The 20,134-nt window shown below is 37.6% G+C and overlaps 1 protein-coding gene across 3 annotated transcripts in view; it reads left to right on the top strand.

The window, feature by feature from the left end:
* Positions 1-20,134, top strand: part of hmcn1 (hemicentin 1) — a 151,337-nt gene that overhangs the window by 15,654 nt on the left and 115,549 nt on the right. For all 3 annotated transcript variants that reach the window (XM_088349495.1, XM_088349494.1, XM_088349493.1), the window contains exons 2-6: positions 14,021-14,091; positions 16,536-16,694; positions 16,770-16,892; positions 18,350-18,521; positions 19,742-19,848. In XM_088349495.1, coding sequence (XP_088205621.1) covers positions 14,021-14,091; positions 16,536-16,694; positions 16,770-16,892; positions 18,350-18,521; positions 19,742-19,848 — 632 coding nt within the window. The remainder of the gene's footprint in view (positions 1-14,020; positions 14,092-16,535; positions 16,695-16,769; positions 16,893-18,349; positions 18,522-19,741; positions 19,849-20,134) is intronic.

Here is a 20,134-nt window from a genome sequence, read left to right as displayed (position 1 = left end):
ATCATTCCTGAATGGGCTCATTATAAAGTGCTTAGTCTTTAGAGTTACAGGTTTGTGGTTGCATGCTACCACTTAGTGTAGAGTTTCTACTGCAAGTAAGCAATTTGGTCATTTAAGTGAAACTAATGATTTATTGAAATGTGCCCCAGTAAAGCATGGGTTCACTCACATAACTTTATGCTCGGTGTGACGTTTTGGTGAGAAGCCTGTAGAGATTTAACTAAACTGCCTTCTTAGACAGTTTTGTCATTTTTAATACTCGATATCAGATCGCCGCCAAGGTATGAAAAATATAAATGGATCACCATCACAATGTGTCTTTTTGATCAACATTGTGCTTGGAAAGTTATGAAGTACAGATAAGTATGGAACAATAACATCACAAATAATGTCTTTTTTACGTTCTTTGAACTTTATCTGTCTTACTGACCATTATTTGTGGGTTATGAGAACAGTAACATATTTCTTATTCACATTTGTGCCTTCCAGTACATTTTAAAGCAGAGGTCTCAAACTCAAATTACGTGGGGGTCCCCCTGGACTATGAGTCTGGGTTAGCTTAAATCATTCCACTGTCCTCAACTATTATTAAAAAAACTTTTATATGCAAAAAACATCTAAAAACAAATTAATGAATTAAGAATTAATTGTAAATCAATCGAACAGTAACATAAGAACCCATATACTGGACTGTCTCAGAAAATTAGAATATTGTGATAAAGTTCTTTATTTTCTGTAATGCAATTAAAAAAACAAAAATGTCATACATTCTGGATTCATTACACATCAACTGAACTATTTCAAGCCTTTTATTATTTTAATATTGCTGAATTTGGCTTACAGCTTAAGAAAACTCAAAAATCCTATCTCAAAATATTAGAATACTTCCTCAGACCAAGTAAAAAAATAATTTTATAACAGCAAAACTAAATCAAACATTTGAAAATGTCCATTGATGCACTCAGTACTTGGTTGGGAATCCTTTTGCACGGATTACTGCATCAATCCGGCGTGGCATGAAGGCAATCAGCCTGTGGCATTGCTGAGGTGTTATTGATGCCCAGGATGCTTCGATAGCGGCCTTCAGCTCATTTGCATTTGTAGGTCTGGTGTCTTTCATCTTCTTCTTAACTATATCCCACAAATTCTCAATGGGGTTCAGGTCAGGGGAATTAGCAGGCCAATCAAGGACAGTGATGCCATGGTCAGTGCACCAGTTACTGGTGGTTTTGGCACTGTGGGCAGGTGCCAGATCATGCTGGAAAATGAAATCCTCATCTCCATAGAGCTTTTCAGCAGATGGAAGCATGTAGTGCTCTAAAATCTCTTGGTACACAGTTGCATTTACTCTGGACTTGATGAAACACAGTGGACCAACACCAGCAGCTGACATGGCTCCCCAAACCATTGCTGACTGTGGGAACTTCACACTGGATTTCAAGCAACTTGGATTTTGCTCCTCTCCAGCCTTTCTCCAGACTCTGGCGCCTTGACTTCCAAATGAAATTCAAAACTTGCTTTCGTCTGAAAAGAGGACTTTGGACCACTCTGCAACTGTCCAGTGCTTCTTCTCCATAGCCCAAGTCAGACGCTTCTTCCGTTGTCTTGAGTTCAGAAGTGGCTTGACCATGGGAATACGGCTATTGTAGCCCATTTCCCGGACACGTCTGTGAACTGTGGCTTTTGATACCTGGACTCCAGCTTCAGCCCACTGTCTTTGAAGCTCCCCCAAATTCTGGAAGCGGCTCTTCTTCACAATTTTGTTAAGGCTGCGGTCATCTCTCTTGGTTGTGCAGCGTTTCCGGACACATTTTTCCCTTCCAACAGACTTTTTGTGGATATGCTTTGAAACTGCACTCTGTGAACAGCCTGCTCTTTGAGAATTTTCCTTTTGTGTCTTACCCTCCTGATGGAGGGTATCAATGATGGTCCTCTGGACAGCAGTCTTCCCCATACTTGTGATTTAGTTTACTGAACCAAGCTGAGTGTTTTTAAGGCTCAGGAAACCCTCGCAAGGTGTTTCGAGTTAATTAGATGATTTAGGTGATTAGTTGAATAGCCTACTTGTATACTTTTTCATGATATTCTAATATTTTGAGATAGGATTTTTGAGTTTTCTTAAGCTGTAAGCCAAATTCAGCAATATTAAAATAATAAAAAGCTTGAAATAGTTCAGTTGATGTGTAATGAATCCAGAATGTATGACATTTTTGTTTTTTTAATTGCATTACAGAAAATAAAGAACTTTATCACAATATTCTAATTTTCTGAGACAGTCCAGTATATACATATCAAGCGGGCCGGAATTAGACCTCAGGCGTCAAGTTTTAGAAGAATTCCACAGAAAATTCTATAGTTACTCTTCTCAGATAAATGTGATGAGTTTCTCTTTGTAATAGAGGACACCTGTAAATGAGATTGCACAAGATTTCAGTTTATTATTACTCCTCCTCACTGGAATGCACCGCTTACATCATTATCACTAATGGCCAATAGTTATTCTTTGATTCCCACACCCTTTATGACCGATCTGCATTTTGTAACTTTAGACATTTAATAAAAAGAAAGGGCTCAGGGGAAGGTTTTTAGAACAGATTTGGAATATGGGATTGAGAGGGTTTTTTGTACAGTCATATATTGTTCTCTTTGCAAGATCAAAAGTCAGACATGTCTTCCCTACTTATTTTGAGTGTCTATTAAACTATAATGTATCAAGTTTCATGTGAAGTTGATCAGAAGAGCATTCTTGTGCCTCATCAAATCGTCTGCAGCCAGCAAAATCATCAAAGTAATGATATTGGTTAAAAATTGAAATGTTGGTAATCGAACGCAATTTTCCATTATGATGATATGGTCCAGATGTGTGTTCTTACCCTGTATAGAACGTACCTTGATAATTAGTTTAAGTGCATGGCCGCGCAACAGTGAAGATCAGCTGTCCGTTGTGGAGACCGGGGACAGACAGGGTCTTAAAACATCAAATTGATTCCTCCTTGGGCTGTGGAACAGACTTTTTCCCAACTGAAAATGCACCACTGCCATGAAATTTGCAAGCACCAAAACACCCAGCAAGGCGTAGTGCTTGTACAAAATTTAGAAATAGTGTTATGTAAACCTCTTTAGCATTGACCTCCTCAACAAGTGTTTTTGGTGTAGGTAATTTTGCCAAAAGCACGGCGGCGCAGTGGTTAGCGCATGTGCGGCACAGTTCATGTCTTGGGAACCTCCTGCGTGGGTTCAAATACAGCTCCAGACTTTCTGTGCGGAGTTTGTATGTTCTCCCCGTGCTTGTGTGGGTTCCCTCCGGGCACTCCGGTTTCCACCCACATTCCAAAAAACATGCATTTCAGGTGAATTGGCCGGTCCAAATTGTCCCTAGGTGTGAATGAGCGAGTGAGTTGTCTGTCCCCGTGTGCCCTGCGATTGGCTGGCAACCAGTTCAGGGTCTCCCCTGCCCACTGCCCGATGATTGCTGGGATGGGCTCCAGCACCCCCGCGACCCCGCGGTGTATCTGATGAGATGAGATGAGACATTTCAGGTCTTTCAACCAAAGAATAAGCTTGGTGATGTTTTCCTGATTTTTTATTAATTTCTTTTTAAAGACACGATTAAGTGAAAACGACAAAGGAAAAATAAAGCAACAGTGTGTTTCATTTAGTGCCTCCTAATGGTAAAAACCTCCATTCATTAAAAAAAAGCCTAAGCAAAAATACTGAACTATCATATAATGTGCCTTTTTTAAAATACCCGTAGGTCAATAATTTGTATTTATTTTACATTATATGAGGCTCGTGATTTTCCGTCATCTTGCTGCTTAGGGGTACCCCCAAAAACCTTGAGAAAGGCTCGGCAAAATAATTGGAAGAAAAAAATGTGCAGTTTCCATAGTTTGTGTCCTTCCTTGTCCTTTGTAGCACTCATTTATGGTTGCACTATGGTTTAATATTACACAATGTCCCTTTAGAAATGACTGATAAGCATTTCCATAAAGAATATGAGTTTTTTAAAAACATTCTGCAATAAGAGTTGAGGCAAAAAAATTGAAATAAAATGTTGATTTTTGTTTTTAGTCTTCCTTGTGGTTCTTAGCAGTATTTTTGGTTGCACTACAACATACAGCGACATCTTGTGGTCAAATATTACACACTTTTTCTGTAAATGTGTGTGTCAAAGGACAGTATTCTTCTGTTAGTCACTTGTAAATGTGCGTATACTGGTTTCAGAGTTATCAACACCCCATACAACAAGAATTGTATCTGGGCTGTTTTGTTTCATGGATCAGTGTTCTTTTATAACATTGTATTTAAGTTTCTGCACCGTATATGTGGACTACTTTTTGATGTTTTCAACTCAAATGTTATTTTAGAATCGAGGCCTTGCATTCTGCAATAGCTCGGTTATTTTGAGTGAAGTAGTGCCAAATTAAACATCCTCAAAACTTGGTGGTCCTTCTCTATGTTTGTGAACTTTCGAACTTTTGCTTATTTTATAGATCAAAATAAAAACCCTGATGTCATCTCAGGAACAGCAGGATAGAAGTGATTAAATGTCAGCAAAGATTGGCTTAAATACTTGGACGTGACCAGAGAAAATATTTCCAAAAAAGTGGCAGAAACATTGTTCATGAGAGATTTACAGGGTGTTCCAAAGGTCTTGGGCACATTTTAAAATTGAATATCTCATAAACCGGTAAGGATATAAAAACACATCTGGTAAATTCAGAAAGCTTGTAATTTCAATTTTTACATGGAATGTTCAACGATGTTTAACGTGAGCACTATTAGACACACGACACACATCAAGCCGAAAAGCATTCCAGCGTTGCATTGTCAAATGTTGCAACAGCTTCTGTTATAAGTGCCCTAAGCTCTACCACGTCTCTTGAAATAGGGGGCACATAGACCAATCCTTTAACAAAACCCCACAAAAAGAAGAGAGATCTGGGTGGACAGGACTTGAGATCGTCATCATTCTGCTCAGAATGTACAATACACTTGTCTGGCAGTGTTGTGTTCAGAAACTGCCATTTACGTGGAAGGTCAACTCATCGCTTTAAACAAGCTCGTCATTAAATCTGTCAACTTCCATCTTCTGTTGCATTGCAATGCAAATTTCACCCCGAGCTGGTTTATCAGTGTCCTTCAACTATTGGACTAACTGTAGCTTGTAAGCCGCCAAGTGCAGTCGTCTTCTTAAGACACATAAAACAGTTTTTTTAGGACACTTCCCTACTGGCTTTTCTGATTGGTTTACAGGGCCTCTGCCAGAAAGCAGTTCGAACTTGTTCAATCACATCTTCTGAGGTTGAGGCACATCTCGTTCTTTTAGCCGGGCATGAGCACCCATCTGTTAAGAAGTTAGCATAGACTTCCTCCCTGGTTGTTCTGCGAAATGCACATCCATGATTCTGTTTTTGCAAATTCAAGAAAACTAAATGCTTTTCCTGATTAAGTGAACGCGATTACCTGGTCTGAAAAAAAAAAATCAATAGCCTTACAAAAAAATTAATTTAACTAGCTTTAAAATAGCACAAGTTTTATCTTGTTACCATTCATACTCTAGGAGATATGGGGTCCTCAAATGTGCCCACGACTTTTGGAACAGGGTCTATATTTGGAATGCAAAATACAACAAAGATCGCTGCCGGACAGATATTTTTTAATAAATAGCTTGACCCCATACAATGGTTCCAAAAGTCAAATCACAGTGATTATTTACACATCTTCCACTGCTTAATACATGCTAAACAGTATGCAGTTTCATTTATGTTCTTTCAGTAGGACTGATGGAATGAATTACACCTCATCGCCGATGGTCACTGACAGCCACTCTTTTCCTAACACGTTTATCCCAAGGCAGCAGAATGACAGCATGCAGCATGTGTTTATAGCCTGTCTTGCCTTTTAAGTGTGTGACAGCTACTTGTTGTGAGCTGAACATATGAGTGTGGGCCGTAAACATGGGGAAAAAAACTGGCTGCCCTTTCTCACTCATGTCCAGCTGATCCCCTTGAAACTGACCAAGATAGAATCGAATCGAATAGAATAGAATAGAATAGAATAGAATAGAATAGAATAGAATAGAATAGAATAGAATAGAATAGAATCAGGGTTTACCAAGATCTTAAAAACTTGAAAAAGTCTTAAAATTGATAACCGCAAATTTGAGCCTTGAAAAGGTATCAAATTTAGTTTACAAGTCTTGTCTCAATTGTTACCTGTCTCATCTGTGTGGTATAGTTATTAACTGTATAATTGGTAAACTCATAAAATGCAGGGAATGTTGTTTCATAAACTGGTCTTTGATTTTCTCCGACTTTATCGATCTCTAACTGATAAATGCAATGAGTCGGTCAGATTTCTGCGTTTTCGAAAATGCAGAATTATGTTGGAGCTTCACGTACAGTCTTTAACCTGCTGTCGTCGTTGGAGTAACTTTGGGATTGGAAATATTTAACCCAATGTTTGATTGATTTGATTGAAATTGATGATTTCAAGTATAACTGTCTGACCCCGTAATGAGTTGGAGGGGTCACCTAGATGACTGTCAAAACCTTTGAGCAGCTGAGCACAGTGGGGTATCGTGGCAGTTGTGCGGGAACTTCCATCACAGGGTCACCCATCTGATGTACGGAATTGGTCGCGGCAGCCTGACGCTCTGCCATTTTGGACGATTCCATTTTGCTCTCACACTGTGACCCGTCTTTGCGCCTGCCTGCTCAGAGCCTGAGAGGACCGAAAGCGTGCACAAGCTTTAGGGGTCAGGACCAGGGGTCGCCCCGACGTGCCAGTGAGGCCGTGCTATTGCCGGCGGGGTTCAGTTCTACGGTGTCGTGACTGCACCTGTACTTGAAACCCACGCTGTTTTGCTCATGGCTGCCTCATTTCCAACCTTAGCCCATCCTTTGCCGTGGCCAGGTCAATGGCCAGTCCCTCCTCTGGGCCAGCACGGTCCGGCCGCCATTGCAAACGCGACCTCAGCCTTCAGGTACGAAAAACCTTCCCCGCATCTTCAGTGCGGGGTGCAGATTAGGGTCCCTGCCGTTGCATCCGGGTGGCGTCAGGCGCTGGGGTCCTTCACGACTTGACGCTCGCTTCCCGAGTCTGTAAGCCAGAATAGATTCGTCTTAAATGTCATTGGATGTTATCTTAAAAAGGTCTTATAGATATTGTAGATAATAGCATTTCAGGATAAATAGACGAAAAGATTTACAACCTTAAAAACTTTGCAAAAAAATTGGAAGAAAAATTGTGATTTATGGTCACTTTGATCTTGTCGTTTGTATTTGTCCTTGTCCTTTTAATCACTCATTTTCGTTTATAGAAAACAACACAGCAACATCTAGTGGTCAAACAAAACACACTGTTCCTCCAAAGCGCAAGCGCCCAAATATTGTATGGAACGTTAGAGTTAAGAAGCAATAATAACCTGCTTTCATCGACAAGGTTTGTACAGGTGCTTGAAATGCTCGAAAAGGCTTCAACTTTAATGTTGTGTTTTCAAGGATAGAAAAGTGGTTACATTTCAAGTGAAGTGCTTGTAAATGCTTGAAATTGTTGCAATGTTACTCCTCACGTCTGCCTAAAAATGACACCTTCCTATTGCATTTCTTTTTTCCTTTTGATTAACGGCTCTGGCATTAGTTTATATGTCATTGTCCAATGAGGCGTCATCGCCTACTATGTGTCCAAGAGGTCAGGTGCACGACAGATCTAAACAGGGCACTATAAATTGTATATTAGTGCATGGATTATGTATAGATTATGTACATTTATCATATGCCATGCAGGAATTTCAGATTGCCTTTCCTTGCCGTAAGTTTTAATAGGAAGAACTATTACATTTTTACCCAACACCTATATGGGAAGAGAGTTGCCTTAAAATTATTTACACGCGTATTGTTCAAATCCTCAAATATATTCGCAATTAACTATATAAATCATATGTTTTGACAAATCCCATATAAAATCAAATTTGTTTGTAGAGCACTCTTTAGACCATTAATTTCCTCTTTTGGTTTAAAACGCAAACTGCATGCTTCCATCTTCTTCAGGTGTTGTATAAATAAATTTAGTGTACAATAAGACAATAAAATGCCCTCCTTGGTATACAAAATGCAGATAAATTTGTGGCTCTGTAAAATAAATACATCACTCCTGGTTTTGTCTTTGAAAAAAATGAGAATTGCCTTTAAAAGTCCTTATGAAGTTCTTGAATTTAGCCATGAAAAATGTGTACGAACCGTGCATCCATCTTTTGGAATGGAGATTTTAGGACTTGCTGTCAAAGGGTGATGACCGTCAACTGCTCAGGCTTCAGTTAATGACCAATCACAGCTCTTCTACTTCTCTGATTGGTTGTAACTTGTTAACTTAGCAACATTGATTTTATCATTACTCATAAATTTAAAAAAAAAGCCGCCCAAGAGATGAATGAAAACAGGTTTATTTCGCATTCTAAATCTTATTCTGCAAACAATATTTTTCATATTGTCGTATTTTGACGAGCGGCAGTTCACAATACTTGTAATTGTTAGAAATTCCTTTGCGTTTACTTACACTAAAAGTAACTTTGATGGTCAAAAAAAAAGTTAAGACAGCCCCGCCATTAAACTGCCTCCCCAATTGAATTATATTTATTTTGATGGGAAGGAAACGTTTAAACCAAATGGACTTCCTACCAAATTAGCTCCTTGTCTGAATGTTAGGCTGAATAGAAAATTACACTGTACATTGACATGTGCTCGCATTTCTGAGTTTTTAACCCTGCACTTGGTCCACATATGTGAGTATTTCATTCCATTACAGGTGGATGCTGTAAGAATTCTTGGAACATTTTCTCGTGTATGTCAACTTGAATCACTAACAAAGAGAAAAGGAACACGTATTAATTTTTGATCCTCTTTGTTCGATCTGCGCTGGTTATTTTTGAGCTCTGTTGTTCTTGACACTTTTGCCAGCATTCTTTCACTTTGAGTTCATAGACTTAGCCATGTCCGTGCCAATTTTGCATTCTTTTGTCATCTTGGAGACAGCATAAAATATATCCCTTCCCCTTTTTTTCCGCAGCCAGAATTTTGGCCTGATTTCTCCTTAAGGCCCAGAGCTTGTTGTCACGCATGCTTAAATTGTGTTATTTAAACGTCATACATTTTAAGAAAAACATATGTGTGATTGACTAAATTTGTTTTTGTTTTTTTGTAAATATTATAGAGATTTTTTTTTTTTTAAATTCATGTGCGGCACAGTTCATGTCCTGGGAACCTTCTGCGTGGGTTCAAATCCAGCTCCAGACTTCCTGTGCGGAGTTTGTATGTTCTCCCCGTGCTTGTGTGGGTTTCCTCTGGGCACTCCGGTTTCCTCCCACATTCCAAAAACATGCATTTCAGGTGAATTGGCCGGTCCAAATTGTCCCTAGGTGTGAATGAGCGAGTGAGTTGTCTGTCCCTGTGTGCCCTGCGATTGGCTGGCAACCAGTTCAGGGTGTCCCCTGTCGACTGCCCGATGATTGCTGGGATGGGCTCCAGCACCCCCGCGACCCTATTGAGGATAAGCGGTGTAGCTAATGAGATGATATATATATATATATATATATATATATATATATATATATATATATATATATATATATATATATATATATATATATATATATATATATATACAGTGTTCATTTTACCTCTGAAAAGTGTTGGGTCCCCAGGACTCGCATTTTTAAAAATCTATAGGTCCCCAAAATTTAGTGGTATCGAGGTTGAAATCTTCAATCTGCAACATACATATAATATAAATCTATATATTAATTCAGTTTTAATTATCACAGTTTATTGGCATTACAAATCAGTTATCACTTCAAGATTTTTCAGTTCACAACAATCTTGTACATTATACAAAATAATATTGCTGAAATGATTATATTAATCTATATTTACATGCAGTTTTAATCATCACAGTTAATTGGTAATACAAAGCAGTTATCACTTTAGATTTTTCAGTTCACAATATTGTACACTATACAAAATAATATTGCTGAAATATTAATCTATATTTTCATTCCGTTTCAATGGGAGGCGGTAGCTCAGGAGGTTGAGCGCTCGTCTTGGGATCAAGGGATCCCAGTTCGAATCCCGGCTATCCGTGTTACATGTTGAAGTGTCCTTTGGTAAGACACTGAACCCCTAATACCCCCAATAGGCAGGTTAGCGCCTTACATGGCTGCAAGGCCGCTATTGGGAAATGTAAAGCACACTGTAAAGCGCTTTGGAAAGTCTTGACTTGAAAAGCGCTATAGAAATGCAGATCATTTCGTTTCATTTCATTTCATCACAGTTAATTGGTAATACAAAGCAATGATCACCTCAGATTTTTCAGTTCATATATTCTTCGTGGTTTGCTGTCCCGCCACAGTTGTAATGCCTTCTAAAGGTCCAATCAATTATCATCCTCCTCATAGCGTCATCAGGAATATAATTTAGTCTCTTTGGGCAGAAAAATCGTTTTCTTGCTAGGAGTATTCTTGTTTATTTTCTTTCGTCGAATCGTTCGCTTCAACACACGAATTTTGCTTGCCTCTGCGATCTTCCGCAGAATTTCTCCGCCGTTTTTTCGTGCCGGAATTATTGCCGTTGTTATCACTTTCTGCATTGTTTCAACTTATTACTGACACAGAAGAAATTACCAATTTTGCGTTGATTTTCACCTAATACTAACTATTTTTTCGGAGGCATACTTAACCTTCACTCGACGCCAACCACCACAACAATGACGTAATCTCGAAGCAACGAGATCTCGTTTGCCGAGGTAGGCGTGCAGACGAAAACTCGAACCGCAAGACCAAAACAACAATGGCGGATCTGCCTGACGAAAAGTTTGGAGCGCGGTAAATCTTTGTTTTAAAAAAAGTAATCGGGTAATAATGACAATTTTGTGTCCAAAAAGTTGCGTCCCGGGGACGCACTATGATTTGACACTATGCGTCCCCAGCAAAAATGATGCGTCTAGGACGCAGGGACGCGGGCAAACGAGAACACGGTATATATATATATATATATATATATATATATATATATATATATATATATAGAGAGAGAGAGAGAGAGAGAGAGAGAGAGAGAGAGAGAGAGAGAGGGACAACAAACTTTAATTGCATCTATATTTATTATCACAATATCTTCATCAGTTTTGTTTGCTGGACATGATTATCAAGTCTGACGGGCCATACTTGGCTCACAGGCCGTACTTTGCCCACGCATTAAGAATAGTTTTTATTTCATGTAATTATATAATCAGGAGCTGGGCACCACACCACAAAATAACATACCATGAGACACCCAGATCATTTCAAAATAGTTAAATAATTTAATCAGATGGAAAACAAATATACCATTGAAATAAAAATACATTATTTTCAAATATGCAAAAAAATCAAAGTTTGACTATCTATACAGACATTGTGACCCTCTTTTGGGCTTATTGTTAAGACCAACCAATTGAAGTGCTACTATTTATTCTTTTATTCATTATTTAAAATGATTGAATGCGTATTTATTGGCCTATCATTCAGTACTGTATCTAAATTAACCAATTTACAGAAACCTGGCCATGGTAAAATTGATATTTTGCTGTATATTCAGTAGCTCCCCAATGGCTCTACATTTATCACTCTTTTGGGTGCTCTATTTTCTATCCAATGCTTTGCATTAAAGCTTGTTGCAGGGTTCGTGCTTTAACTCGAATATTGTGTTTTCAAGGATTGAGAAGTGCTTGTAAATGTTCAAAATTGTTGCCGTGTTTCCCAACAAGCTTGTGTAAAGATGACGCAGACACTGCTCTCAGGTGGCTTTGCTTTGCAATTACATTTCTTCGTCCCTCGTGATAAACGGCATCTGGCATTCATTTGTATGGCATTGGATTATGATGGGTCATCTCCCTCAAGGGTCACGCCCAAGAGCACAGGTGCATGCTAAATCCAAACAGGGCACTATGAAATATGTATTAGTGCAAGGAATATGAATCGATTATGGACATTTATAATAGGCCTTGCAAAACATTAGGATAGCATTCCCCAGTGTTATATTGTAATGGGAAGAACTTCCTGCAACTGAAAATGTCAGCTACAAGTTACTGTTCCTGTAATTTTTACCCAACACTTATGTTGTCTCAAAAACAAATATATTTGCGATTTACTCAACATATAAAAATCTCACTTCTTGATATGCAAGACTAACCATTGCTTATGTAAATCACAGATATATTTGTGGCTCTGCAAAATACATGATTCACACTGGATATTTTTCTTTAAATGTTCCTGGAGAAATTGGAAAATTGGCTTTGAAAGTCATTAAAACGCTTGAATTTGGCCAGGAAAAAGGTGTACAAGCCCTGTTGTTGATTAAATGAAATATCGATTGGGTTTGTTTTTAAGGAAAGTGGAGTTGTTGAAATAATCTTAAAGGAAAAGGAAGTTGTTCCTTTGTCTACTTGTGTGTTCTTTTGTAGCTTGTGTCCAAATCATTGCGCACAGCTGTGATGGCTAAAGTCCCTCAGTTTGACTTAAGGAGAGCTTAGCATCTTATTACCGGATAGAGAAAAATGTAAGCTAGGAAACAGAAGTGACTACTAGCACAAAACTGCTATCCTAGAATCTTTGTAAGGGTCACAGCTTGGTCAGAAATGAGAGCATCAGATAACGTGCAAAAACATGCATCAGACTGAAAACCACGAGAGGGATTCAAATGAAAACTGTTTGCAGTTCATTGTTGTCATTAAAGGGATAATGAGTATTATTTAGTGCATCCTAAGGGTAAAAAGTGTCATTCATAAAAAACAATAATGATTCGAATAATAAGCAAAAATACATGAACTAGCATACGCATGTGAATTTTAAAAAAATACTCGTAGGTAGAGGACTTTCTATCAATTTCACATAACATAAGGTTCGCTTAGGAGGAACTGACATGGTTGTCCACCATCTTGCTGCCAAGGGTACCCCCAAAAAAGACAAACCTTGCAAAAGACTGGGTCACTCTGGGTCTCCGTAGTTTATTGTTCTTTGTGCTTTTGTAGGACTCAATTATGGTTACACAGTGTCTCTTTAATGTTAATTTCATCAAACAGTTGATAAAACTGCAATATTTTGATCATATTAAAGGATCCTGAAAATCCTTTGCAAATATAATCATGCTGCTTTAGATTATACATCGTTCGTATCACATCGAAAAAGGGTACCAATAATAATGTTGTACATTGAGCATTTTTTGAATACAGACACTGCCCTACTTCCGGACGATCGTTCGTAAGTTGAATTTGTTCATAAATTGCTTCAGTGCTATATTTTGTATGTTTTAGGTTTGTATAATCAAGGGCTATACAAATAGAGATGACTTAACATATAAGTATGTTTAAGGATTGTATAAGTAACCTGTATTGTTTTGTACAAAAAAAAAAAATCAACATTTCATAAAATAATATGCTCTATAAAGATAAAGTTGAATTTAACCTACTTTTGGGAGATGCGCTTCAAGAGTAAGGCGACTTCCTCCTCCATGGTAAAAAGTGGGCGAAAAAAAGCGATCCAACCATTTTCTGAACCGCATCAATCTTTCTTATATCACTTTAATTTCAAAAGAAATGGCTCACCTCATCTTTACACTTTACAACAACCATATCGAATGGGTGCACGAGATATTAAACAATAACAATTTCAAAGGATATACAGTATAGAATGTTTACACAAGAACTAGGATGATGACGCGGATTTCTTCTTCGGGGTGGATGCTGGGTGACCTCTCACAGCGGCACGCGCCGGTAGCGGCGGAAAGAAGCACTACAGTACTGTCCTGTCCTCGGAAAAAGGTGCACATACAAAATCTAACTTATAGCAATGTCCGGATATTTTTCTACATCCCGAAAAAAATGTTTGAATCTACCGTTTTTCCTAAGTCGAACGGTCGTAATAAGGGGAGCGTCTGTACATCCCTTTTTTCAATTATTCATACAGATGTCTTCTTTTTTTTTGCAGAAATCGGACCTGTTACAATCACAACAGACCCCAAAAAATTTCAGTACGAGCTGAAGGAGCTGTATGTTCAGGTGGGTGGAGCTTGCAAAGGAAAGATGTTTGGACTGGTAACAATTTGGCATGGGCCAATTACCAGTCGGACGATTTGCTTTGGTGTTGAAAGTCAAGGATTTAATCAACGCTATTACTTTCTGTCAGCGGTATTGTAGACCTTTTTTAGAGCGAGAAACCCCAAATAAGCTTGGCTCGTTTAATAAAGAGTATCTGCACTTCTCTAAGAAATAAAATACATCGTGGGGGTGCTTGAAACTTTATTTTATTAATTTAAATTTAATTTAAATTTAATTTAAATTTAATTTAAATTTAATTTAAATTTAATTTAAATTTAATTTAAATTTAATTTAAATTTAATTTAAATTTAATTTAAATTTAATTTAAATTTAATTTAAATTTAATTTAAATTTAATTTTAATTTAATTTTAATTTAATTTTAATTTAATTTTAATTTAATTTTAATTTAATTTTAATTTAATTTTAATTTAATTTTAATTTATTGTTGTCATTTTAATACAGCCATTGTATGCCATTGTGCTCCTTTGTGCACCCAATACAAATAAATTGCTTCATTGCTGTATAAAGCCATTTTGACGAATAAAAAACGCCAATCATTTTTCTTAACCTCAATCATTTCTTGTTTATGTAAATGACTAAAACCTGTACTCTTTGACCTGCAGTCTTTGACTCAAGCCAAAAGAGACCGAGGGAACAATCCCTTGGGAATCCCTAAAGAAAGCAGTTGTCTATTGTCTGTGCATTCTTGGCATGAGTTTGTGCTTAATCTGGTTTTTAAGTGTGTCGCGTGGAGCATGGAAATGATCCAGAATCCTCACACTTCCTGCTGTTTTCTGACCGTAACAGGACTGGTTTTCTTCCTTTTGCCCTTTTGTTCAACTGACATAAATACACGTATTTGTGTATCTTTGAAGCAAAATTGGGTTAAATTACACAATTTGGATAGCAATACAGTAGTTACTCTTTTTTAGGCAATTTGGCCATTTGGGAGATACTTTACATTTAGTACTGACTCAGATGGATGGACAGGATGTTTCTCTTTGACCCCAGCAGGGGGCCACTGACACATATTAAACCGAGAAAAACAACCAAGAAAGGCAATCACATGCTTTTCTAATCTGCTTACTGTGTTTATTTTTTCTCCCTATCACTAATTTATGTGATGACAGACTGCACACCTCACTGGATTTTACATTGCAAGAGCATGGAACTTCAGTCATTGAATTTGCAGTCTATATCAGTTAGGGAGATTTAGGGTGACATAGTCAATAAGACGCGAAGACCTTAAAATATATAGCACAAGTGTGAGAAAAAACAGTAAGAGTCTTAAATGTTAAATAATTGCATTGGTCTTAGTTATTTTTTGGGGTCATATTGTTGACATTTAAAATGTTTCGAGCCTCTTTCTGGGCCAGTTTAAATATTTTTCTTTCCGAAATATTTTTTTCAGTCCTTGCAAACTTCATCGATTACCATCTCCCCTTACTACTTATTTTACTTACGTCTAGGGCTGGGTAATAAATAATATTAATCAGGTTAATTCCTCACTTTAAAAACTGACTATTTAAATGTTCAAATCGTCAAATCAAAAAATTCAGGAAAAACAGTGCAGAATACAAAACCAGATTTCCTAACTAACTAACTATAGTTAATTGTGGCATCTAAGTACATTTGTCCCAAGCTACGAATATTTTTGGTAGGATCGAGCAAGGAGTTTAAACGTTTCGCTCATTTAAAATCAGCTGTTCATTTCTGAACATTTTTTTACATTTTTTTAAATAATAAATGTTTATTTAAGTAGATACTGTATGTGTTGGATGGTGATATATATACTGTACATATATATATATATATATATATATATATATATATATATATATATATATATATATATATATATATGTATATATATTTATCATGTATAGTTCAGTAGACACTTAAGACATGGAGAGAAGGCAATGGTGAATTTAGAAGGCTTTTAAACAGCACTTTGAGTGGCAATTTATACAAAATAAATATGGCTTGATTTCATTGGCTTGAAAGCTTGCAAGGAGAGCAGGAGTGTACTGTACAAAAAAAATCCTCATAGTACAACCTTTTAAAACAGTTCTAATCGTCCTCCCCTGAGCTTTTTCTTTTTATGAAAACTCGATAACAAAAAGCAGATCTGCGCTAAATGATGTGGGATCAAAGAACAGCAACATTATTGGCCCATAGTGATAATATTGCAAACAGTGAATGATAATCAAACTAACAGACAACCCTGGGGTTCATTGGTAAAAATGAATCTCAATCAAAATCGTCCAGATTTACAATTAAAATTGAGATTTTATTTTAGGGAAATTTCAACCAGCCCTTTATACTTCATTGTTTATGTTTGGCCTATTTTAGCATAGTAAGCTAGTCTAATTTTATTTGCGACTGACACTGTTTTCTTTTTTAGGGAGGTGGCGATTGTCCGGAGATGAGTATTGGCGCTATTAAGATTGCCCTGGAGATCTCACTGCCTGGATCTTTCATTTACGTCTTTACAGATGCCCGGTCCAAAGATTACAAACTCACACATGATGTCCTTCAACTCATTCAGCAGAAACAGTCCCAGGTTTGGTTTCTATTATTGACTGTAAACAGCATGTAACAATTTCTATAAAGAGAGTTTTTCATTCTTTTACTATAGGTTGTGTTTGTCTTGACGGGGGACTGTGATGACAGGACACACGTTGGCTACAAGGCATATGAGGAAATTGCCTCCACTAGTTCTGGGCAGGTCTTCCATCTAGACAAGAAACAGGTCAATGAGGTAAGAGTGTTACGGAAAAACAGAAATTGAGGAGTGCATTTCTCTGCTCCTCTGAACTTTGATGTTAACGTTCCTAGTTTATCTGAGTCATGGGGGAAATATTTTGATGTGAAAAGACATTCCTTGGCCTCAATAATAAAACCAGTTTGTCATGGTGAAGCTGTAGATTTTAAACGTTAGCAGAAATTTTAGACCTTAATACGAAATAGGAATGCAGTTCAGGTCGATGGTTAATACATGAATCACGGCTCTAGTCACTGTCAATCTTTACAAATCTTTTGAATTCAGTCTTGACTGTTACTATAATTTCACAGAATTGATGAATGGATCTTCAGTAACTTCGCCAAAGTGTCCAAAAAGTTTAAATGTCAGTGTATTAGAGCGAGAGTGGTAGACTGAATTCATGCTTGGCATAATTTTTTTTGTTAGTGTAGCATGAAAATGGCGAAAGTAAGAAAATGCTTGTTTTTAATTTCGGTTCAAACGCCAATCCAAACCCCAAAGAGATGGAAAAAGTACAGTTTATCTGAGCGCATCTAAGAAATGCACTTAATGGCACGCACCACACAGGTACTGTACTTGGTCAGAGGCTGCCATGATGACTTAAGCCAGAAAAGCAGAACATTTTTAAATTTAAGGGAGTGCCTTTAGGGGGACTGTGTGTAATATTTAGTGCCTTCTAGTGATACAAAAACTTTAAATAGGTATAAAACACTATCATACCACTTTTTCACGTAAGTGGAATTTCTACTTAAGTCGGTGCCGTATTTGTCTGCTATATTGTTGCATGCTGTAAAACTGGTTTTCGTTGGTAGTAGACCACGGTGCCATCTAGTGGAAAAATCAATTTTAATGTAGAGGATAAAGGACTTAAAGGGAAACTGGTGACAAGAGTGGCACAAAAACAAAACATTTGTAGTACGTTTTTCTTACTGTTCAAGCTGAATTTAACAGCTTGACCGATCGTATGCGGCTTGCTGTAGTTTTTGTTGCCCGATCCCTGTATTTCCCCAGTGATTTAAGATCTGGTATCAGTATTGTCACATATGAAGATAATAATAATGGCGACCAGATGATGAAAGTGCTGTATCTTAGTCAGATAAGGAGGCTCCTCCTGCTACAGCTAACCATGGAAACCAGTACTATCTGTGTCATTTCGGGGAGAAAACACAGACCCTAAAAAACAACCTGAAAACAGATGGGCGCTCCCAATCTGCAATTGCCCAAAACACACCACAGGAAGTGGTACCCGGCGACCCAGGCGCTTAAGGGAAGCGTGAACTGTGTATGAGGGCAGTGGATTGAATATAGAGAACAATCGTTTGCTAAGAATGTGATATAATTTGGTCTAAAAACACCCCAAAAAACACAGATTCTAGCAAGCTACTGTGGATCTTTATTATCATCATGAATGCAATTGCTGGCAAAAAGTGATGACTTTTTTATTAATGTCACAGGTTTTGAAATGGGTTGAAGAAGCCGTGCAGTCCTCCAAGGTCCACTTGTTGTCAACTGATCACTTCACTGGGGTCAGCAACAGCTGGCTCATCCCGTTTGACCCAAGTCTCAAGGAAATCACCGTTTCCCTCAGTGGACCAAACCCAAACATCCAAATTATCAACCCACAGGGTAGGATAATGGCTGCAATTGTTCTCAATCGTTTTTAAGTTCTGTATACCCTAAATAGATATATAAAATGTACTATTTTTAAATAGTTTTTGCAGGGGTGCTCTGAAAAAAATATATACAAATTTAAAATCAACAAAAATATTGTTATAACTATATTTAGCTTTGTAGCTTTGTTGTGTTCTTCAACTTTTTTGATTTAAAAAATGGCTGAATAGTTTCGTGCTCATACAATTATTATAATTATTTAATGTCATCCTTAACAAACATAAACACATTCTTTACATTATTTTACGATATTTAGGTTTTTGTCGTAAAACAAATAACATTATTTTAAATGAGCAAAATGGTGTAATGTGGCCAATATGCTTATTTTATTTACTATCTAATGCTAGTAGAATATTTATCATAAAGAATAAAGCTATTTCTCAAATGAGGAACACGTAATACAAAACTGAAAGGGCCCCAAAATGAAACCTTTAGGAATACCATGCGGTAGGGTATTGGGAGACTCAGAGCAAGCAACATACAATATACAACAGATTCTTTATTTTTAACAGAAGATAAGTACAAATCCTTAAAACCAAAATCAAAATGAAAGTACATGCAAGGAGTTTCATGATAACTGATTTGGATCACCTGTGCCCGCTCGCTTGGCGCCAGCCGCTGTAGGCTACCTGATTGGTTCCCTGTCCTTTTTAAGCTCAGTCCTTTCTCTCGCCGGTTGTCAGTCTGTCAGCGAACCTCTGTTAGTACTAGGCAAGCATTTTGACGTTTTTTTTGCACACGTTTTTCCACCCGTCTGTTCCTGATCTCCCCTTCTGTCTCCGGCTACGACCTGTTTTCGACCCCAACCATATTTGCTCTCCCGTCCCGGCTTACGATCCGTTTTTGTTCCCGACCACGTTTTTGCTCTCTGTCCCGGCTATCGACCTGTTTTTTCCGTTCTTGACACCGCCATCTCCCGCGGCGAAAGACCCACTTCCGTATTCGGATCACGATCCTATTATATTAGCAGCTTGTATCCCGCGTCCAGCGAGCACTGGATTGCGGGCACTGTCCTTCTTCTTTCTTTCAATAAACTTGTGGTTTAACGCTACGCATTTGGGTACTGATTCCGCTCTGGTCGTGAGAAGGAGTAGTCTTTGAAGATCAATCCATGTTGGCTTAATCTGCCGAAAGAGATAATTATCTCTCAACTACGGTTCATGTTTTATCTGCAGGAAGGATTATAGGAAAGAGTGATGGTCTGACTGAGCTGTTGCACATTCCAAACTCTGCCAAGGTTGTCAACATCAAAGAACCACAGACTGGGTTGTGGTCCATCAAGGTATCAGATCCCTTCTTTATATTTTCATGTGACTTAAATGACATCCTCCTCAAACTGTAATCTGAACTGTTGTTTAAAAAGCCATCATTGAAGCATTATCTTTCAATTATAGTCACAAATCAGAGAAAGTGTCAAAAGTTGGAATATTAGTACATCATAGTATTCAGACATATTGAAAGCTTGGTATGCCCTACTTTTTCAATACTGATATTAAACTGATAATGCAGACTGGGGATTTGTCTGATACAAACACCAATATTCTCTGACAAAAATATCACTGGGTATC

The sequence above is a fragment of the Urocampus carinirostris genome, chromosome 12 (assembly GCF_059441175.1).
Source record: "Urocampus carinirostris isolate Australia breed hairy pipefish chromosome 12, RoL_Ucar_1.0, whole genome shotgun sequence".
In the NCBI taxonomy this organism is placed as follows: Eukaryota; Metazoa; Chordata; class Actinopteri; order Syngnathiformes; family Syngnathidae; genus Urocampus; species Urocampus carinirostris.
The sequence above is the reverse complement of the archived record's forward strand: the minus strand, read 5'-3'. Positions and strand labels throughout refer to the sequence as shown.